The sequence below is a fragment of the Crocodylus porosus genome, unplaced genomic scaffold (genome assembly GCF_001723895.1).
Source record: "Crocodylus porosus isolate Cpor-Errol unplaced genomic scaffold, CroPor_comp1, whole genome shotgun sequence".
In the NCBI taxonomy this organism is placed as follows: domain Eukaryota; kingdom Metazoa; phylum Chordata; order Crocodylia; family Crocodylidae; genus Crocodylus; species Crocodylus porosus.
The window spans coordinates 128,701,242-128,719,164 of record NW_017728943.1 but is presented as its reverse complement, the minus strand read 5'-3'; the positions used below and the strand labels follow the sequence as shown (position 1 = coordinate 128,719,164).

At 39.3% G+C, this 17,923-nt stretch overlaps 1 protein-coding gene across 1 annotated transcript in view; it reads left to right on the top strand.

Moving 5' to 3' along the window:
- Positions 1–17,424, top strand: part of ECT2L (epithelial cell transforming 2 like) — a 55,855-nt gene extending 38,431 nt beyond the window's left edge. The window contains exons 14-20 of the mRNA XM_019550174.1: positions 120–267; positions 2,464–2,537; positions 2,692–2,848; positions 3,662–3,727; positions 9,119–9,207; positions 12,493–12,665; positions 14,729–17,424. Coding sequence (XP_019405719.1) covers positions 120–267; positions 2,464–2,537; positions 2,692–2,848; positions 3,662–3,727; positions 9,119–9,207; positions 12,493–12,665; positions 14,729–14,859 — 838 coding nt within the window. The 3' untranslated portion in view covers positions 14,860–17,424. The remainder of the gene's footprint in view (positions 1–119; positions 268–2,463; positions 2,538–2,691; positions 2,849–3,661; positions 3,728–9,118; positions 9,208–12,492; positions 12,666–14,728) is intronic.
- The last annotated feature ends 499 nt before the right edge of the window (positions 17,425–17,923 follow it).

The following is a 17,923-nucleotide window of genomic DNA, read 5'->3' as shown; positions in this document are numbered from 1 at the left end:
TTAAAAGAACTGAGAACTATTTTTAAATTAGGAACGACATAGTTATATATCTAAACAGTAATGTGGCCAGGGTATTGCTAGTAAAAAAAGAGATCTTTGTCCTCTTCTTTTAAATGCAGGGAGATTTTAGATGACCTGACAGAAAGACTTGAAGAATGGAGTCCAGCCCAGTGCCTGGGTGACATATTTATTAAATTTGGCCTGCAGTTGCAAACATACACCAACTTCTTCAACAATTACACTGTCGTTCTGAAAACAATTGATAAAGTAAGTACTGTAACAACTGTGAACATGCATTATGTAGCCCCAATCTTAATTTATTTTGCTGAAAATGTAAACAACTTCTTCTTCAACCTTAAGAAGAATTGAGTAGAGCATTTAATTAATCCTTCATTCCACAGAATCTGTTCCACCAGAATCATGGAGAAGCAGGGTTGAAAGGTCTTCTTGTCCAACCCCCTGCCCGAGGCAGGATCATTGTGATCCAGACCATCCTATACAAATCCATTATCTAAACTCTCAGCCCCAACACAACACAAGATATAACACTCTAAACTGGCACAGATAAAGCAGGGGAACCAAAACAGCCATTGTTCTGCTTCTGTAAAAAGAATATTTGTGCATGCTCAAGATACTGGGGGCATGCAAAGCGAGCCCTATTCTATTCGGATTTGGCCTGAATCAGTGACAATGATTCGATTAGTTGATTCCAATCTGAAGATTCAAATGATGATTTGGAGAATCAGTGATTCGGACGTAGACACAGCTCTAAATGTTTTTTTCTAAATACCTCGTGGTACCTAGCACAGCTCATGAATGCTGCAATGCTGGGGCAGGTGAAGCGTCCCACAGGAGTGCGGGGGGGTGGGGGGCCCTCCATGTGCTTGGCGGCAAACCCAGAAGTGGACCGGAAGTACTTACAGTTCACTTCCAGGTCTGCCGGAGAGTGCATTGGATGGCCCCCACCGCATCCCCCTGGCTCAGTGATTGGCCATGGGGGGACCCCAGGTGCCCCCCGCCCAGGCCCAGGAGGCACCAGTTGCCAAGCCAGGGTGGCATGGGGGGGCCCCCAGCATGCTCCCCAGCAGATCTGTAAGTGGACTGGAAGTGCTTCTGGTCCACTTCCGGGTCTGCTGCTGAGCATGCTGGGGAGCCTCCCATGCTCCTATGGGATGCTCCATCCACCCCACCGTCGCAGCACTCGTGAGCCTCCGCTACCCAGAGGTATGTAGAAAAAACATTTAAAGCTGTGAATATATCCGAATCGCTGAATCTTTTTGAATCTCTCCAAATCAATTTGGAGGGTTCCAATTCGATATGGAGTGATTAAAGGGTCCTCTGATTCGATATGGATTCAGAGATTCAGCCACTGAATCAGGCTGCATCTCTGCTGAATCAAATCAGGGACCGAACAACCCTACAAGATACCCCAGGTAGAGGACCATGCCTACACAAGACAGGAAGGCAAATGCTCCCACTGCCTATACCAATCCAACCATGAGGTAAAATTCCATCTTGACCCCAAATACCATGATCGGTCTGACCCTGAGTAGAGGGGCAAGGCCCTCTAGCCAGGAACATGTGGCTTTAAGTCCCAGGATAACTGGCACACCCCAGCCAAAATTTCTAGCTTTGGTTGCAGTCAAAACTCAATGCCTCTGAGGAAGACTTAAAAACACCCTGACACCTATAACAGAAAGGGGAAGGAGGGAAGCAGGGACAGCCAGCAAAACCCAGAAGCATGGCAAACACCCATACTAGAACATAGCATAGGTATGCCCAGATCATCCCCCTACCAGTGGCTGTTTGCCCTCTTCTTGAGATTGGTGGAGAGTCTAACTTCCTTAGACATTCTGAAAGAAATTCTAACCATGAAAAACTTATTTCCTGATACCCAATTTAAATGTACTTTGCAGCAACTTCAAAATCACTGGTCTGAGTTCTGCTCTCTGCTGCAAGAGAGGTTTTCTCCCTCTTCTTCATGGCAGCTCTTCAGGCGTTTGAAGACTGCTTTCACATCCCCTTTTAAGCATCTTTTCTGCAAGCCAAACATGTCCAACTCTTTCAGCCTCTCCTTGTATGACTTGGTTTTCCCCAGTGCAGTCCCTAGGGCTGGGACCGACAACCAGCTGGACTTCAGTACTTGCAGTCCCTGTTCTGAAGGTTTGTTAGTAAAAAGAAAAAAAAAAGTATTATATGAGGAGAGGTATTGTACATGTTAAACTTTAGGTTTACTCATCTTGATAGGCCACATATGCCTTTAAAGGTACATTTGTAGTACAGTAATTGTACTATACTATATTTATAGGAAATACTATATATATTTATCCTATACTATATTTATAGACCATGCCTTTAATAAAAGTAATTTTGATGATAGCATAATTTAAAGTAGCAAAGTCTCCAGCAAATTGATATCTGTTAATTCAGTTCTATTTACAGTCACATTTTTACCTTTCACAGTGCAGACAAACTATTCCTTTATTCTGGGCCTTCTTGAAAAGACACGATAAGACAATTGCTACTAACATGAGGAGGTAAGTTCTGCAGCACAGTTGCACGGTGTCAGTTCTGGGATTGAAACTAGACCCCTTATGAGAAGCACAGGCTCTCAATATAAAAACACTCTGCAAACACTACTGAATTAATCATGGTCCCAGCTAATTTATGGATTGTGTGCATGTAATGTAGCTTACAGGAACTGCTCTTATGCCCTTGTAGAAGATTTGAGGAGTATATTAACCTTCTTTATGCTCTGAGACTTCACACACCACCAGACCATGCTGACTGGGAAAACTTGACAGCTGCAATCAAGAAGATGAAACAATACAAGGACTATGTGGATCAGGTCTGTCATCTCAGAAGTCTGTGTTCTCTTCTTGTCTTATGAGGTCATCACAAGAAGCCAGGAAGTGTCATGAGGAGATGGGATATGAGCTGCCTTCCTCACCCAGTCCTTCTCACCGGGGAGAACTCCTTCCCTCTCTAGTCCATATGCCAGAGCAGGGGAGACAGCAGTCCTGTCTACCAAGTTTCCTTAATAGTTCTTAGTGGCTGTCCTTTATTAAATACTTTGATGCAGCAGTATAAAAAGATCATAAAATGGACAAACAGACCCCAGGAATAACTTCAGTAGAGAGAGGTTTCCTAGATGGAGTAGTGCTTTGGTCAGGGTTATGGGACGCTGGGCTCTAGCTGTTCTGAACTGAATGTGTTTAACTCCACTGACAACTAAATATTCTCTTTGCCTTCTATATTTTATGAAAATAGAAGCTCAGATAGGTTATCAGGCATAAGAAAATACCTAGCAGCTGGTTTATCCTGTAGAAGAGCTCCAAAAATATCTACACACACTGCCAAGGAATACAAAACTTTAGTCTTGTCAAACCCTTGGCTTATTTTTCCTTGAGAATCTGAAACACAAGTAATTTTCTTAATCCAAACTTTCAGCACCAAATGTTGTTTAATGACACTAACTCCTATATCAAACCACCTAGAATTGCCCACACATGAATCAGATTCCCACTCAGAGCCTATTAAAATATATGGGAACATACCTATTTAAGCATGAGTTGGATGAAGGTCTTTGTACAGCACACATTCTTCTCCCAGTCAAATCAGAATTAAATTACTTGTTCTCTAAAATTACTTTATTTTCCAGCTACAGCTGAACATCAGCAGGGATGAGCAAATGCTAAATGCACAAAGAATCATCCAGGGATGCCCTGTAAGTATTTCCATCTTTTTAAAGATAAATTATTTTATTGGATTGTATTTTTAACTCTGTTTCAAGGTAGCACTTGCAGTGCTGCCGTTCAGTGTTATAGCTCTTCCAGCATAAGCCTTGTGTGTTTTTTTTTTTTCATTGTTGACTCAAATTTAGTTAATAGCAAAAATATTGATTTTACTGGGGTGAAAATTTCACCTGTATGCACAATCTACTTCCAAATGAGTGTTTAAACTGGGGCATTTTCTGAGGTTATTACAAAGATTCTCACAAGATCCTAATCAACCTTTGTTTACACATAAAAAAAAAATTACTTTCTGCTAAAGCTTTTTGTCATAATTTACCCTAAGGCTAAAAGAGAGCCTGCAGTATAGCTCCACCTAGCTGAGAGAGAAAAGCAGAAACATTCCCTCTTTTCTTCAGCCAAACCTTTATTTAATGCTGCAGTCTAGCATAGCTAAGAGATAATAAAGAAAAGGAATGACAAAGCCACAGTTATCAACCCTTCTGTGGTGAAGCTGTGGAAGAAGATAAAAATATTGGAAACAGAATTAAGGTGATACCTACAGAATAAAACTTGCTGTGCCATTTTCTGCAGTGGCGTGTTCATGCTGTGTTGTGATGGTTTTGGTTTTAGGAAGCAACCCATCTATATCTAAGTCATGCTTTAAGTGGGCTGATTAACATGATTTCCTGTGCCATGTGGGTGCAGCTATCCTGCTTACAGCTTACAAGATGGTTCATTTTGATAGGTACAGTATATCTGAGGGTGCCATTTAGGAGAAAAGCTTGTTTACAGTGCAAATGCAGCTTTACTGGCAACTTTCCTTTACTTGCAAACATTTTCTGTCCTTTGCTGACTGGCATCTTTTGGCATCCTGCAAAGCAAGCCAGTTCTCAGACTTCAGCAGCACTACACAGAATCTAGGAAATACAGAACTTTACTTCAAATTTTGTTGTAAATTATCCTATGACTAAGGGTAGGAGAAGCCAGTGTGTTCAGATACAGTGATTAATACATTCATATGGAGAGATCACATGATGACATTACACCAGGAGTTTTCCAACTTGATCAAATATTAACCCTCTCTCTGGCCTTGGTCACCATGAAGATGAATGAAGAACTTGTCTCTGACATCTAAGTGAGAGAAAAACAGTGCTCTTATCTGGCACATAGGGACCACTAAGAATTTGGTAAACTTTCTGTAGGGAATGTGGCTGACCTAAAAGTTAGGAGGTAGAAATGAAAGTGTTGATGCTTTCCAGACCAATAGAAGGAAGCTATACTTTATAAGACAAGTATTGACTTTGTTAACCTTCCATGAACTATTTATAAATATAGCAGGAGATTATACTTTCCAGGAAAATGATATAGTTGCCATAGGATCAATCAGGAAATTAGGAAAGTAGGCGTTCTTTGGATTTTTTGAGCACAGGCATTCAGGATGGGGTTGACTATCTCCATCTGTAACTAATTTGTGCAGACCCACCTACTAAGGAGAAAATAGGATAAAATCCCCTTGACTTCCTGAAAATCAGAAGAGAATAAAAATATAAAAGCTCCAGATGTGTTTTGTCTCAACAGACATTTCTGGATAGAAGGACATGCTCCTCTTGTTCAGAACTTGACACTGGACAGGGCTTCTGAGTCATGCCATTAATAAATCCTTATGAGTATGGGGCCAGAGGTGTTCTGTTAAGTACTTTTCACAAACCATATTCAAAGTTCTCAAATTCCTTACAGCATGGTCATGAGGACAAAGCAAAGAAATAGGAAGTGTGAGAACATTAGGAGAAGCTGGGCCAGCAGACCTGCTGAAAGCTGGTTATGCAGGAGAAGGTGGAAAAGCCCGAGGCCTCTAATTTGCAACTCTTGCTGTCAGACAGTCTTCACAATGAATGTGACTGTTGGAGGCAGACCACATCTTTGCTGAGGGCTGCCCTTCAGGAAGATCTCCGTAAAGTTCTGTCTCCTGGCAGCGAACGAGGCAGAAATCACAGCTCCCTTTGAGACAGAATGTGATCATAGGATTTCTAAAAGTTCTGGATAAAGGTATTTTCTCCTCTGGCTTGAATGTTTTTCTCCTTCAGCCTAAAAAGCCCTAAATTCAAAGTTTTTCTGGCTTTCTGAGAAGGGCTTGAAAGACAGCATCTCTCATTCTCTGCCTTCAGCACTAGGGGACAGAACAGGCTCCCGGTCAGAGTGTGGATAAGGACCACTGAGATAGTTGAGCAGGCTGCAGGAAATGCAGCTCTCAGCCAGCATGGGCTTCAGACCCTTCTTGAAGCACCCTTCACTGACAGCATGCCAAAATAATAAGTGATCTGGCTTGGGGTTAAATTTTTCAAAGTCCCTTTCCTCCCCTAGGCTTTAGACACTTATTCCCATAGTTTGCAGAATTCACAAGAAAAAAAAAAGACTAGAGCCTCACAACTCTGAAGGGAACACAACAACCAGGGAAAGGAAGTGCTTGCTTCCAGCCAGCACAGAAAGTGAGGTCTTTATTGAAATGGCTGAGAAGGCTACAAAGAAATTCCCCCTTGTGAACTGTTTTACCTGAGAGGCCTCACCTACCATGACAAGTTCCAGCAGAAAACAATGAGGCATTTGTTTCTGAAGTCGTTCTCTCTTTCTCATTATTTTGTATGGTCTGTCAGTCCCCAGTCAGTCAGGGGCAGCACGCATAAGGGTAAATTCTCACTCAAGGTTCAGACACGCTTCCCTGACAGGTGAACTGATCACCTCTTCCCTTCCCATTTCCAGGCATCTCCCCTTCCTTCTTAGAGAGAACGTAAAATATGTATTCCATGAAAAGGAAACTTGTCTTCTAGGTCCTCTAAAGATAAGGAGATCTAAAGCTGAAAGTTTGAGTGAGATAACTGAGACTCAACTAAGCATCTCAGAATAAAGCATGACTGGGTTTCATGAAATTCATCAGTACTTATTGATTTAGAAAATTAAAAAAAAGATACCTGCAAAGTGGAAAAAGTTGTGCAGTTCTTCCTTACCTGGTTTGTAAGTGTGTGATTTCTCTATTAAAACCTACTTTCATGGAAAGACTGAAAGTTTTACCTGCACAATAAAGGACCAAGGAAGTATTCCTGCCATGCGCAGACAGGGGAAGATCATGCAGCCTGGAACCTGGATACAGCAACCTTAGTCCTGAGCTGCACAGTTTCTTGGTACCTGTAAGGCTAATGTGAATATATTCAAACCCTCTTCAAAAGTCCTGTACTTAAAATCTATTTTAAATTAGATTTCCCCAACCACTTTGTAGCTTTTTCAGGACAGATGATTCAAATAACTGTATGCTCAAAACTTCCAAGTTTTGGGGCAATCTTAGGAATCTCACAGGAAGTGGGAACTTGGCTACATTACTAAGGATAAGTGAGAATAGCACAGACTTGTAGGGAGAAAAAAAATAAGGACGGTCAAAGCCCAAATTGAGATATAACTAGCAACAGACATAAAAAGCAATAAAAAAAAGTATTCTATAAAGCCCTTGGCGGATGTTACATTTAGGTTGCTATTAATACATTCATGGAACAATAAATTGTTACACGCCGCACTATTAAAAAATGTATCACCTGGTAGGAGGCTGCAAAAAAAAGATTCAGCCCCAAAGATGTTCCTTGTTAAATGTGGAATCTCTTCGTAGTTTGTTTGTATTGTGCTTTAATTTGAATGTATGGCATATTACACTGAGTGAAAGTGTTTAGCCAAGTCCTCCAGCATCCAAGGGTGGATTGTTTTATCTCCTTTCCCCCAGCTTCCTTCTTTCAAGGGGACTCATACTGAACTCTGCTGCCCCAGGGAAGAGATTAGGTCCTCTACTGAATGGGGAGTGGATGAAACAGAAAAGGCTAAAACGTTTAATGCCTTTTTCTTCAGCCATAACAAAAAAGATCAGTTATCAGCTGTCAGGCAGAAATCAGGGCAGGGTGGCACCTTAGGATGCCTATATGTGTGCAGCACAGCTTCCCCAATGTGCTGTAATTACAGCGCATCGGAGCAGGTTTGATTAACCGAGACTGCTGGAGTGTGGCAATTACTGCACTCTAGCGTAAAGTGTATCAGCGTCCCCGCGCTGAAAAATGGCAGTGAGGGTGCTTTAGCTAAAGCAAACCTGCTGCTGTTTTTCAGCACAGGAACCCTGATGCACGAGACACTCTGGGAGCTTTAATTAGCTCCATAATTAGAGCAGCTCTCAGAGCTGCTCTATTTAAAAGCACCCCCTGCCCCCACTCTCAGAACACATGTATAAACACTTGGAGACTAACTTTTTCAGAGATGCTTACTAATTAGGTGACAGCCTACTTTGTCAGATGTCATGAATGGACTTAAGTCTGTCTTCAGATACAAAGGTAGTTATACCCATATTAATCTAAAGACAGGTACAGTTAAGAGCAACCATACAGATGATGATAAATCATGCATAGGAAAAAACAGGTCAGATTATTTAAACTAGTTGGATGTTTACCAGGGCTTGATGGGATTCATCCTAAAAACTACTAACAGGGCAGAAAACCTTCAGTGTTGCTTACAGATGTAGTTGGAAGCTCTGCTCTGATGCTTTTCTATAGTTCCTCACCTCTAGACTGTGCAGGTAGGCCTTGCAGATCACAAGCCCAGGCTTTGTCCTTGAGGTCCAGACCTTTGGGCCAACCTGTAGTGTCTTTACTGCCCCCCATTTGTCACCCTCCCTGGAATAAACATTTCTAAAAGTCAGAAGTCTAACACCTTAGTCCAGAAGGGCTTTCATGGAGGGTACTAGAATGAAAATGCATGGGTTATATTTTCCCTTTTTTGGCCATCAAGAATTTTTGGTTAATTTGGCTCTGAGACCTGATGATGGAAGAAAGAACGATGAAACATTTCAGTTTCGGAAAAGGGTGTGTGTGTTTTGTTTGTTTTTTGACACAATCAAAATCAGGATTTTCTGCAGAAAGCAGAAACTTTCCACTAAACATTTTACTTAGTCATACATCTTATTTCTGTGAAAAACAGTTTGGAGGAAAATTTTCAACTAGCCCTACAAATTAAATTTGTAATTTAATTAAATATGCTAAAAAGTGTAAGCCTACTGTATTTAACTAAGCCACGGCAGCATCTAATACTTCTGTTATTTGAGATGTGTTTCAGGAAAAAATCTGTCTGCAGAAAATATTTTTTCCCTATCTGGTTAATAACCAAAGTATTTCTGAATATATTAAAATGAGTTATTAGAAACAAAATTTGTCCAAAGATCAGGTCCAATTAATAAAAAGCTAAAGACTAATAGCTATTTTCTAATTATCTAGTATGTGTGAAAAAATTAACACATCAGGACAAACTCTAAATCCAAAGTTTGGTTTGAATTTCTTTTTAATCCTGTAATATTTAATTCACAGAATTTATTAGAAGCCAACAGATACCTGATCAAAGTACAAGATGTAGCCCAGGTTAGCTGCAGTTCTGAGGAAATTCATCTCTCACTCAGGTAAACAGATCATAAAAATATTGGCGAGTGGTAAATAAAAAGGCCTCAAGTGACTGGTTGCTAATTTGGAGGTAGGAGGTTTTCATTAGGTCACACTGGCAAAGACAGAGACATTTTGGGTGGAAGGAAGGGAAGATATAGATGTTAAGTGATGATTACCTATGAGTAACTATGGGCATTTCAGGCCCCCTCTACAAGTTATATGTATCATGCATACTGGGTTAATTGCACTATTAATTTAGACCAGCTACATGTACAAATTAATTATCATGCCATAAAAAGGTCCAACCAGCTATAAAGTTATAGCTGGAAAATGTGTAATAACTTTATAGCTTCTTTGTATCCATCTTTAATTTTAACTTGTAGCAGGGTTTGGTGCAGCTGGGACTGGGAATCCTGCAGCTGAGGGGACTATCAGCCCCAGCAGTTCCCCATGGCTGCTGAGATGGAGAATCCCACAGCTGGCAGGACTCTATTCTCCTGGCAGTGCTCCGCAGCTGTGGCCTCTGGGTCCTGGCAGTACTGTGGGGGCACTGCTAGGACTCAGAGTCCTTAAATGCAGGGTGCTGCCAGGGGGAAGAGTCCCATTAGCTGTTGGACTTCCTGTCCCAGTGGCCATGCTGGGACTCTGGGATCTGCCATGGTGCACTGCTGGGAGGGAGCGACTACAACAGTGAGACTCTCAGTCCTGGCAACTGTGGGGTGCTGCCACAGCTGCAAGTCCTGTCAGCTATGGGACTTGCAGCTACAGGACCTTGTTACTTGCTGGTACAAGGGGAGCCCAGAATGGCAATCCAAGGCTCCCTCTCTACCAGTAGTAAGGTGCAATTAGGACGTGATGCTGCATCCCACAATCATGCCTCCTGTCATGCATGTGTGGCATGGCAGGAGGTGTGATTGTGCAGACTGTGTATCAGGTGCTACCATACCTTCACCTGAATGTCTAGAGGGGCCCTTAGAGACAGAGATGTGTGGGAAGGGTGGAAGGGTAGCAAATTTTCCTTGTTTCCTCCTAATGAAGGAAATATGGCAACACTGAACTAATGTGTGAGAAAATGACCAGTTTCATACACAGTGTAGAATATATATACATAGCTGCAAGGCCACAATAATTAATGATTTAACTAACTTCAAGTTTTTACTCTGTTAGTACGCCTACCTTGACAGATTCTCCTTCATTTCTCGGCTGTGGGGATTGTAATCAACTGATCTGTGCGATACCATCACACTATTCAGGTGTGATCATGTTGCTAGATTCAGTTGTTCATCTCTGGTAGAGGAACCAGAATGTGTTAGCTTTGGATCAGCTGTAAAAGCTAAAAAAAAGAAAATGTGTCCAAAACCCACTTTATTTCAGGAGTCATTTTCTACATTTCCTCTGCTGATATTTTAGTTTTGCATTAAGCCCCTCCCTTACAAACCAACTTCTACTGAACTGTTACATGCACAATATTCCAGCTATGGCCGACTGTATAAGATTTAAGAATTGCTTTCCTGTTCACAACACTTTTATATTGCAACATTTAAGACTAGGGTGCAAATAAAAGAAATTAAAAGGAAGATTCAAAGTTGACTGTAGGTGAGGGAGGAAAAGAGTTTAAGTAGTTTACTGCTAGAACTGAGGTGCCATAAAATATACACTGAAATTAAAGAGAGAGAACCTATTGGATATAATGAGGTATTTATTACTACAAGTTAATTCTCTTAAGACAACTTTTGCACACTTGTAACATGCTAATTATCATGGGCAACTGGTGCCTCCTGAGTCCTGGGGGGGGCACCCACAGATGCCGCCGGCAGGGACAAAACCCTGCCAAGGGGGAGGGGGACATGTGCTGCTCTGTGCCTTCCCTCACCAGTCACCTATATTAATTATGCAAAGACTAGAAGAACTAACATTTCAGTACTATTAATAGTGAGGAAGTAGAACTTAAGTTGTCCTTTGCTTTTTTCAATAGAATTGGGGTTGCACTACTACTAGTTGGAACTATTAATAACATCAGTTAGAGTACTTTAATGTTTTAATTTCTCTAAACTAGAAGTAAAAATAGAAGCCACTTCTCCATATGTTAAATGTTCTCTGTCTCTGTAGCTGTATCTACCTTGTTTCTCAGAGTCAACCTAAAACAGTGATGTTCAACCAAGTTTCCACAAGATCCTTTTAAGGGTACGACACACAGTTAGCACTGTTAGGTTCACAAATATCTACAGATGATTCACAAGATAAAACTAGATTTCAAATGTGAATTTATAGTGTCAAAAATTCTGAACTGTTATGGTCCTGAGTGCTTTGCAACACAAGAATTGCTGTATTATTTTTCCATAGTTTAAAACAAAACAAAACAGTGAAAGCTTAGAGCTGGCATTTTCTGAGGAGTGCCTTTAGTCTAAAAAGGTCAAGAACCATTGAGCTTAGGGCTGCCTTCAAGTCCCTGCAAACTGATCATCAAGACTGGAAGCTCTGTTCAGTAGAAGGGCCTGAAGTCTAGCTTCCTGCTGGGTGGCCTCCTGCAGTGTTTAGGACTCATTGGTACTGCACACTAAGCACAGGAAGTCCACCACAGCAATTCCATAACCTCCTCTTCCTGATTTTTGGCCCTTTTCTACACCACTTCCAGTTTTCACTGTCTATAAGAGCCAAGTGCAGGTAGCAGGCAGCCTGATTCCTAGAAGGACTCTGTTGGAGGAACAGTAAAACAATTCACAGCAGCTACTCGTTTAGATACAACACAGGAAGGGACTGCTCATGCAGCTTGTACAAGTTGAGGACAAGCCACAGTTAACCCTAAATAGCAGTTCAGGCATACACAATAAGGGACTCACAGTTTATCTGTAAGTTGCTAGGAAATAAGATAAAGCTGAATTGAAAGGGAAAAAAGTACATTAAAATGTCTGAACCCAATGGCTATTATGTAAATAGATGTATCCCGAACTATAGCTTGAGTTTTAGGGATCATTATAACCAAGCTGGATAACAAAACGTGTATTCCAGGGTCACTAAAACCCAAAGTTTGAACTGTAGCTCTACGTGCAAATACAAAACATGGAGAATTATCTAATCATCCCCAGTTTCTTGTTGAAGCTCAGGTCCTTTTCTTAATGTTATGGCTCCTTTCCTATTATTTGCACTTAAACTCCTATGCCCAAAACAAGAAACTTCATGTATTCTTCAAATGTATTTTTCACATGCATCAGAAATATTCATGCTCATTTCTTAGAGGCCTTGACAGATTTGTGTCTTTCAGAGTTTACAGTAATCCTACATTTTTTTTTGTTCTTTTACAGACTCTATGAACACGTCAGTGATCTTAGTCTTTTTCTTTTCAATGATGCACTTGTTATTTCAAGTTGTAACATCTCTTACAAGCCTTTTGAACGGATCCCAAACACATCATACCAATTCTTGGCATCAGTGGCACTTCACAGGCTCCTTGTAGAAGACATTCCAGACTCAAAATGTATGTTTTGTAATATTAGTACAATGGTCAAAAGAAACTTTAAGATTACCTGCCAGGAGACCCCCCCCCCCCAGAACAGCCTAAAGGCTGTTTAAGGTGTACCACTATGTAGAAAAAACCCTCGAGATTCTTCAGGCAAAAAGGAGAGTATGAAGAAGCTGACTCTAGGCCTAGGTCTCAACTAGGTGGTTGCTCCCAGAATTGTATGCATTTTGTACTAAATGGTTGTTGGTTAAAAAAAAAAAAAAAAAAAAATCTGGCAGCATGTACCAAAAATAAGACGTCTCTTCTGTAAGTGAAATTCCTAAACACTAATCTACAGACATGGCTTTATAAATCTAGCATTCCTTTCTGCCCAGTATCCCAGTAAAAGATTTCCCCATTCACCTTCGTTTATAGCCCAGCAGTCACTCTCTTAGCAGGTGGGAAATAGCAGTCAGAATATCCTCAAGCTGAGGCTTAGAATCCAGGACTCACTTTCTGGGCAAATGCTCTAACCACTGGCTTATTACATATATGATGCACACTTATCAAACTGTTCATTTCCAATAATACTTGTAGACACCAAACTTTAAAGGGACTCTGGATTGAAAGTAGATGGAGGTGCCTGCTTGCAGGCCTGACTCAGATGCCTAAACTCTGTGTGGTGTGGGAGCTCAGAGACACCCTCTTGTGAGTGTTTTGACTAGTTGTAGTTGGATTCATGCTTCGGTTGTAGATATTTCGATTGCCCTTTGACAAGAGTGGGGACTGAGATCAGGTTGGTGACTGAAGTCTAGGACAATAAGAAGTCCTTCTTTAGGCATATAGAGAACAGAAAGACCAAGGGAAATGTGGGGCCCTTGCAGAATGGGACAGCTGATAAGAAAGTCAGGAGAAAGCTGAACTCATTAATGAATACATTGGGTTGGTGTTCCTGCATACAAATGGTGGTCAGCTGCCTGACCGGATACTGGATGGATCGGGGCGGGGGATGGGAACATGTTGACATAATGTTGTACCTGTGATGGTCCAGAAAATATGCAAGAGGCAATTTTTGTAGGTGATATCTTCTATTGGACCAGCTTGATTGGGATAGACCAGGTTTTGGGTAAGCTTATCTCAGTACCCTTCTTCAGGCCTCTGGGAAAGAAGCAGAGCTAAGTAGCAGGGGAACAAAAACTTACGTAAAACTCTTACTTCTCACCATTAGAGTAATATCCATGATAGTCAGATGTTTTTGTCTCAGTTTTACTCCTGCACCTGACCTGTTGTTATAGCCTTTCCATATTTAATCATAATGAAAAGCTTGATTATTTCTTAAGGCAATTCCTCCTGCCTGTTTATCAAAAACAACTTTTTACATATTATAGAACACCTATATTAATCAGTGCTTTACTGGAAACCCTGAAGAAAAGATTGTTTATCAAATAAGTGACAGACAGCAGAAAAAGTGTTCAATTATTGAATGAGCAAACAGCTGGAGAGGGAATCCACTTGATGAATGCCCATATTTCATTAACACTAATGAGTTTGTAATGTTTTTTATGAATGCATGAGAACAGATCTGTTCCTTGTGCATCTATTTTAGAGAGGATTTCTCAAGCCTAAGACTGTACAGATTTGAAGTGCTCACAAGCAAGCTTTCTTTGCCAGACCTGTACTGCTAAAACATCTGCAGTACAGATCTGGTTAGTATAACAAAATTATACACAATTAATTTGGCTCTATACAAACCAACTTTACACCAGTAGTGCTGAGGAGATTAATTAACCAGATTGTTCTTGTACTAGCTGAGTCTCTGTTTACTAAGTCAACCAAGTTGCTGGAGCTATGTTTATTTTTACATGTAAAGTCAGCATTCTTACATTTCAAAGTAACAAATACGATTCCCATCTCACTTAATCAGTAAGCTTCCACAAATGTTATTTTTGCAATCCGTTGCATTCATTAACGAACTATTATTGGAAGTCAATTTCCAATCGAGTAAGCTATTTCCAAGTCTATTAAAACTGTGCCCATCCTCTAAATAACCTATCCATCAACAGGAACACACTACACTAAACCACTTTTCTATATAACAGATATCAAGAATGCATTTATTCTACAAGGGCCAAAACAGCAATGGACTTGTTCTACAGAGGATGAAGACAGTAAATTCACATGGCTGTCTGTGCTACACAGTGCAATCAACTGTAGCATTGAGAAAAGCTGAACTTCTTAAAATGAATCTCAGAGCTTTTAGTATGTGCTAATTATCTGCAAGAACAGAAGATACGATATTTTGTGCAATCTGAGGAACTTTCGCTCAAATTTGATATAATAAAAATCTATCGCTTTTAGAATGTACAGGTAAGACTAAAAAATATAACAGAACTAACACAGCATTACACAGTAGATAAGAGGGAATAGTATTTTTAAAATATCAAACCAATTCATTTGACTATAGAATTCAAGGCAAAATTCTCATACTTATGACTAAGGGCCTTAATAAAAATTTACACTGTACAACTAAATAACAAAGAACTGCCATATGCACAAATTATCCAGGAAGGGACCTTGTTTTTTTTCCTCCATTGTTTGGTTATTTGAAACGCACAAGATTTTAAGTGGTATGTCCCTGTACTCTCTGTTCATCATCATCTTGTGTCAATTGCTTGTTTCAAGAACATTAAGGATATACAATTTCCCCCCTTTTTAAACTAGAGAACAAACCCTCGAGTGAAAATTTTACTCAAAAAATTATGAACGTTAAGTCATGAATACTAAACCATAGAGTCATATTGCTCTGGGAAGTAAAATGAAATAATAATATAAGGTTCCAGGGACAATTGGTTCGTTGAAACTGAAGCACCTACCCAAAAGAGACTACTGTAGCAGGTACTTAAAGAAAAAACAGAGAAGTGATTTAAAATGCAAACAAGAGAACAGCTCTATCTTTGCCTTGAAATTACATAGTTCTGTTTGTATTTCTTTGGGAATTTTATGCAATTTGTATTTGTTTCATGGAATGAGAATTGTGTTCAATTAAAAGCTAGATATATTGTTTTAGAAAGCTAAACAACAGAAAACTGAACAACAGAAAAAAGTGTGGAGTATTACTAGGAAGATTCAGACATTCTTGTGCAATTTATTTTGCTTAGCTACTTGAAGCGAATACAAGTTCTTAGTGGGGGTAGAACAAAGAAGGATTCCTTAACCTGTAAAGGCATGGTTAAGAGAGAAAAAATGTGTGACAGAATTTCTACAAGGAACACAGCTTATTTGGGTAGGAACTGTAATGCCAAATAATTCCTTTAATATCCTTATGGACACAGTTTTCAGCATTAAAGGGTTATCTAGTTTGTGCAGTGCACAAATGGTTTTAAGCCTAAAATGAGGAATATTTGAGAGGCACAAAACACGTTAGAATAATTCTTAAAATACAATGATGGTTGTTTTATATCAGCACTGCCTTTGGAAAAAAGGAATGGCTTTCCATGTATTTTGTTCCATTTTGTAGATCTGTTAAACAGACATAGGGATGGACAATGAATAAGGTTTTGGATGGGCAAAAGGTAACAGTTTAAGCAGTGGGGATGGAGGAAAGGAACAAAAACAGACAAACAAAACAGCAAAGGGGAAAAAAGATGGAAATAAAATAAAATAAAAGCAGCAAATGTAAGAAATTATTGGTGTTTGAAATAAAAGTTCATTTTTCCTAAAGAAAACTTTGGATGAAAAATGCTGGCTTGAACTGTGTTGACAACTGACCATCCTCTTTGATGTGTACAGTAATCATTCCCTCCTATCTACAGTATTTATACTACCAGTGTAAATACATGCCAGGAACACACAATAGCAGAGATTACATACACATTGTGCTAGGTATCCCATAAAGAGTCAGCGCTTAAGAGAGTTTAAAATCTGGATTTATAACAAAATGCAACATGTAGCTGGAACAGACAAGTGAGGTAACATTTTAAAAAATGTCTTTCAGGCTATATCGACCTTTCTTTGCCTTCGACATGTTCTTTTATTGGAATTAACTCCATCAACATAAGGTAGCTCTGTAGGAACACCACCTGAACTGATGCCCTTAAGACAAGAGACACTTAAGACATCAAGACTCCGTAGTATATAGTGAAAAGTTTGATTTAAGCATTTGCTGAATGATGCATTCAACTGAACCACAATATGGTTTTTAAAAATAGATGATCCACTGGCTAGACATAAATATGCTACAACTATTACTATAAGTTCTTAATTTGAGTTATTTATTTACAATTTGTCAATTTCACTGCATATACATATTTAAATTTTAGTGTAAAAGTTTATTTGATTTAAAAATTTGAATGTTTAAAAAAATATTAACTTTTATACAAGTAGAGGTTTTATTCTTATTCCTCAAACGCTGATAGCAGAAGTAAAATTATTTTATTTTAACTTGGAAATATTTCACTCCATTTTTAAAAAGGATTTTTTAAAATTAAAATTGCATGGACAGCTACATGCTGTAATTAAAAAAAAATCATAGTCTTAAATGTATCTAGTTACAAAGCACAGCATTTTTTTTTTTTTTTTACAGCAATAATTAGTCACATAACTGAAGTGATCTTTGGCCATCATCTTTCCTGGATTGCCTTGCATTTCTCCTTATGACTTGTATCTGCTTTCACAGGCTAACAACTGACAAAGATATTGTGGAAGTACTATTACATTGGCAACTTATCTTTAAAAATTTTATTTCACTATAGATTTTTCAACCTATGCTATGAGCAAATAAAACGATTCAGTTTTTCACGTGGCTGTGAAGTCTGACATATACCCAAGGAATGCGGGTTTGCATGGAATGTACAAAAGCTAACAGAAATGTTTTCAAGGCATTTTTAAAAATGAATTTGAACAGTTAGACTAGTATATTAACTCAGCAACTATAATTACCTTGTTAGTCTACAACAACCCTAAATAGAAAACTCTTATTTCCTGTCGAAACAGAAATGCAAGCAAAAGTCAGCATACAAAGTGGAAAACTGACTTAAATTTTGTTGTCACTCATTAGGAACAAGTAAGAGAATCTAATTAAAACCCAAACAGCAAAACAAAGAGGATAAGGATTTCTAAACCATGACCCATTTTAGTTTGATTACATTAGAAGGTACTTTCACAGAAGTCTATCAAAAAGGTAGTTTAACAACATAGTTAATCAGCTCTCTCATTTGATCCAAACCTTACATTTTTTAAATAGAGAATATCTGTTTCTTTATAAGCTTAATCATGAATGTGATCTTGTACTATAG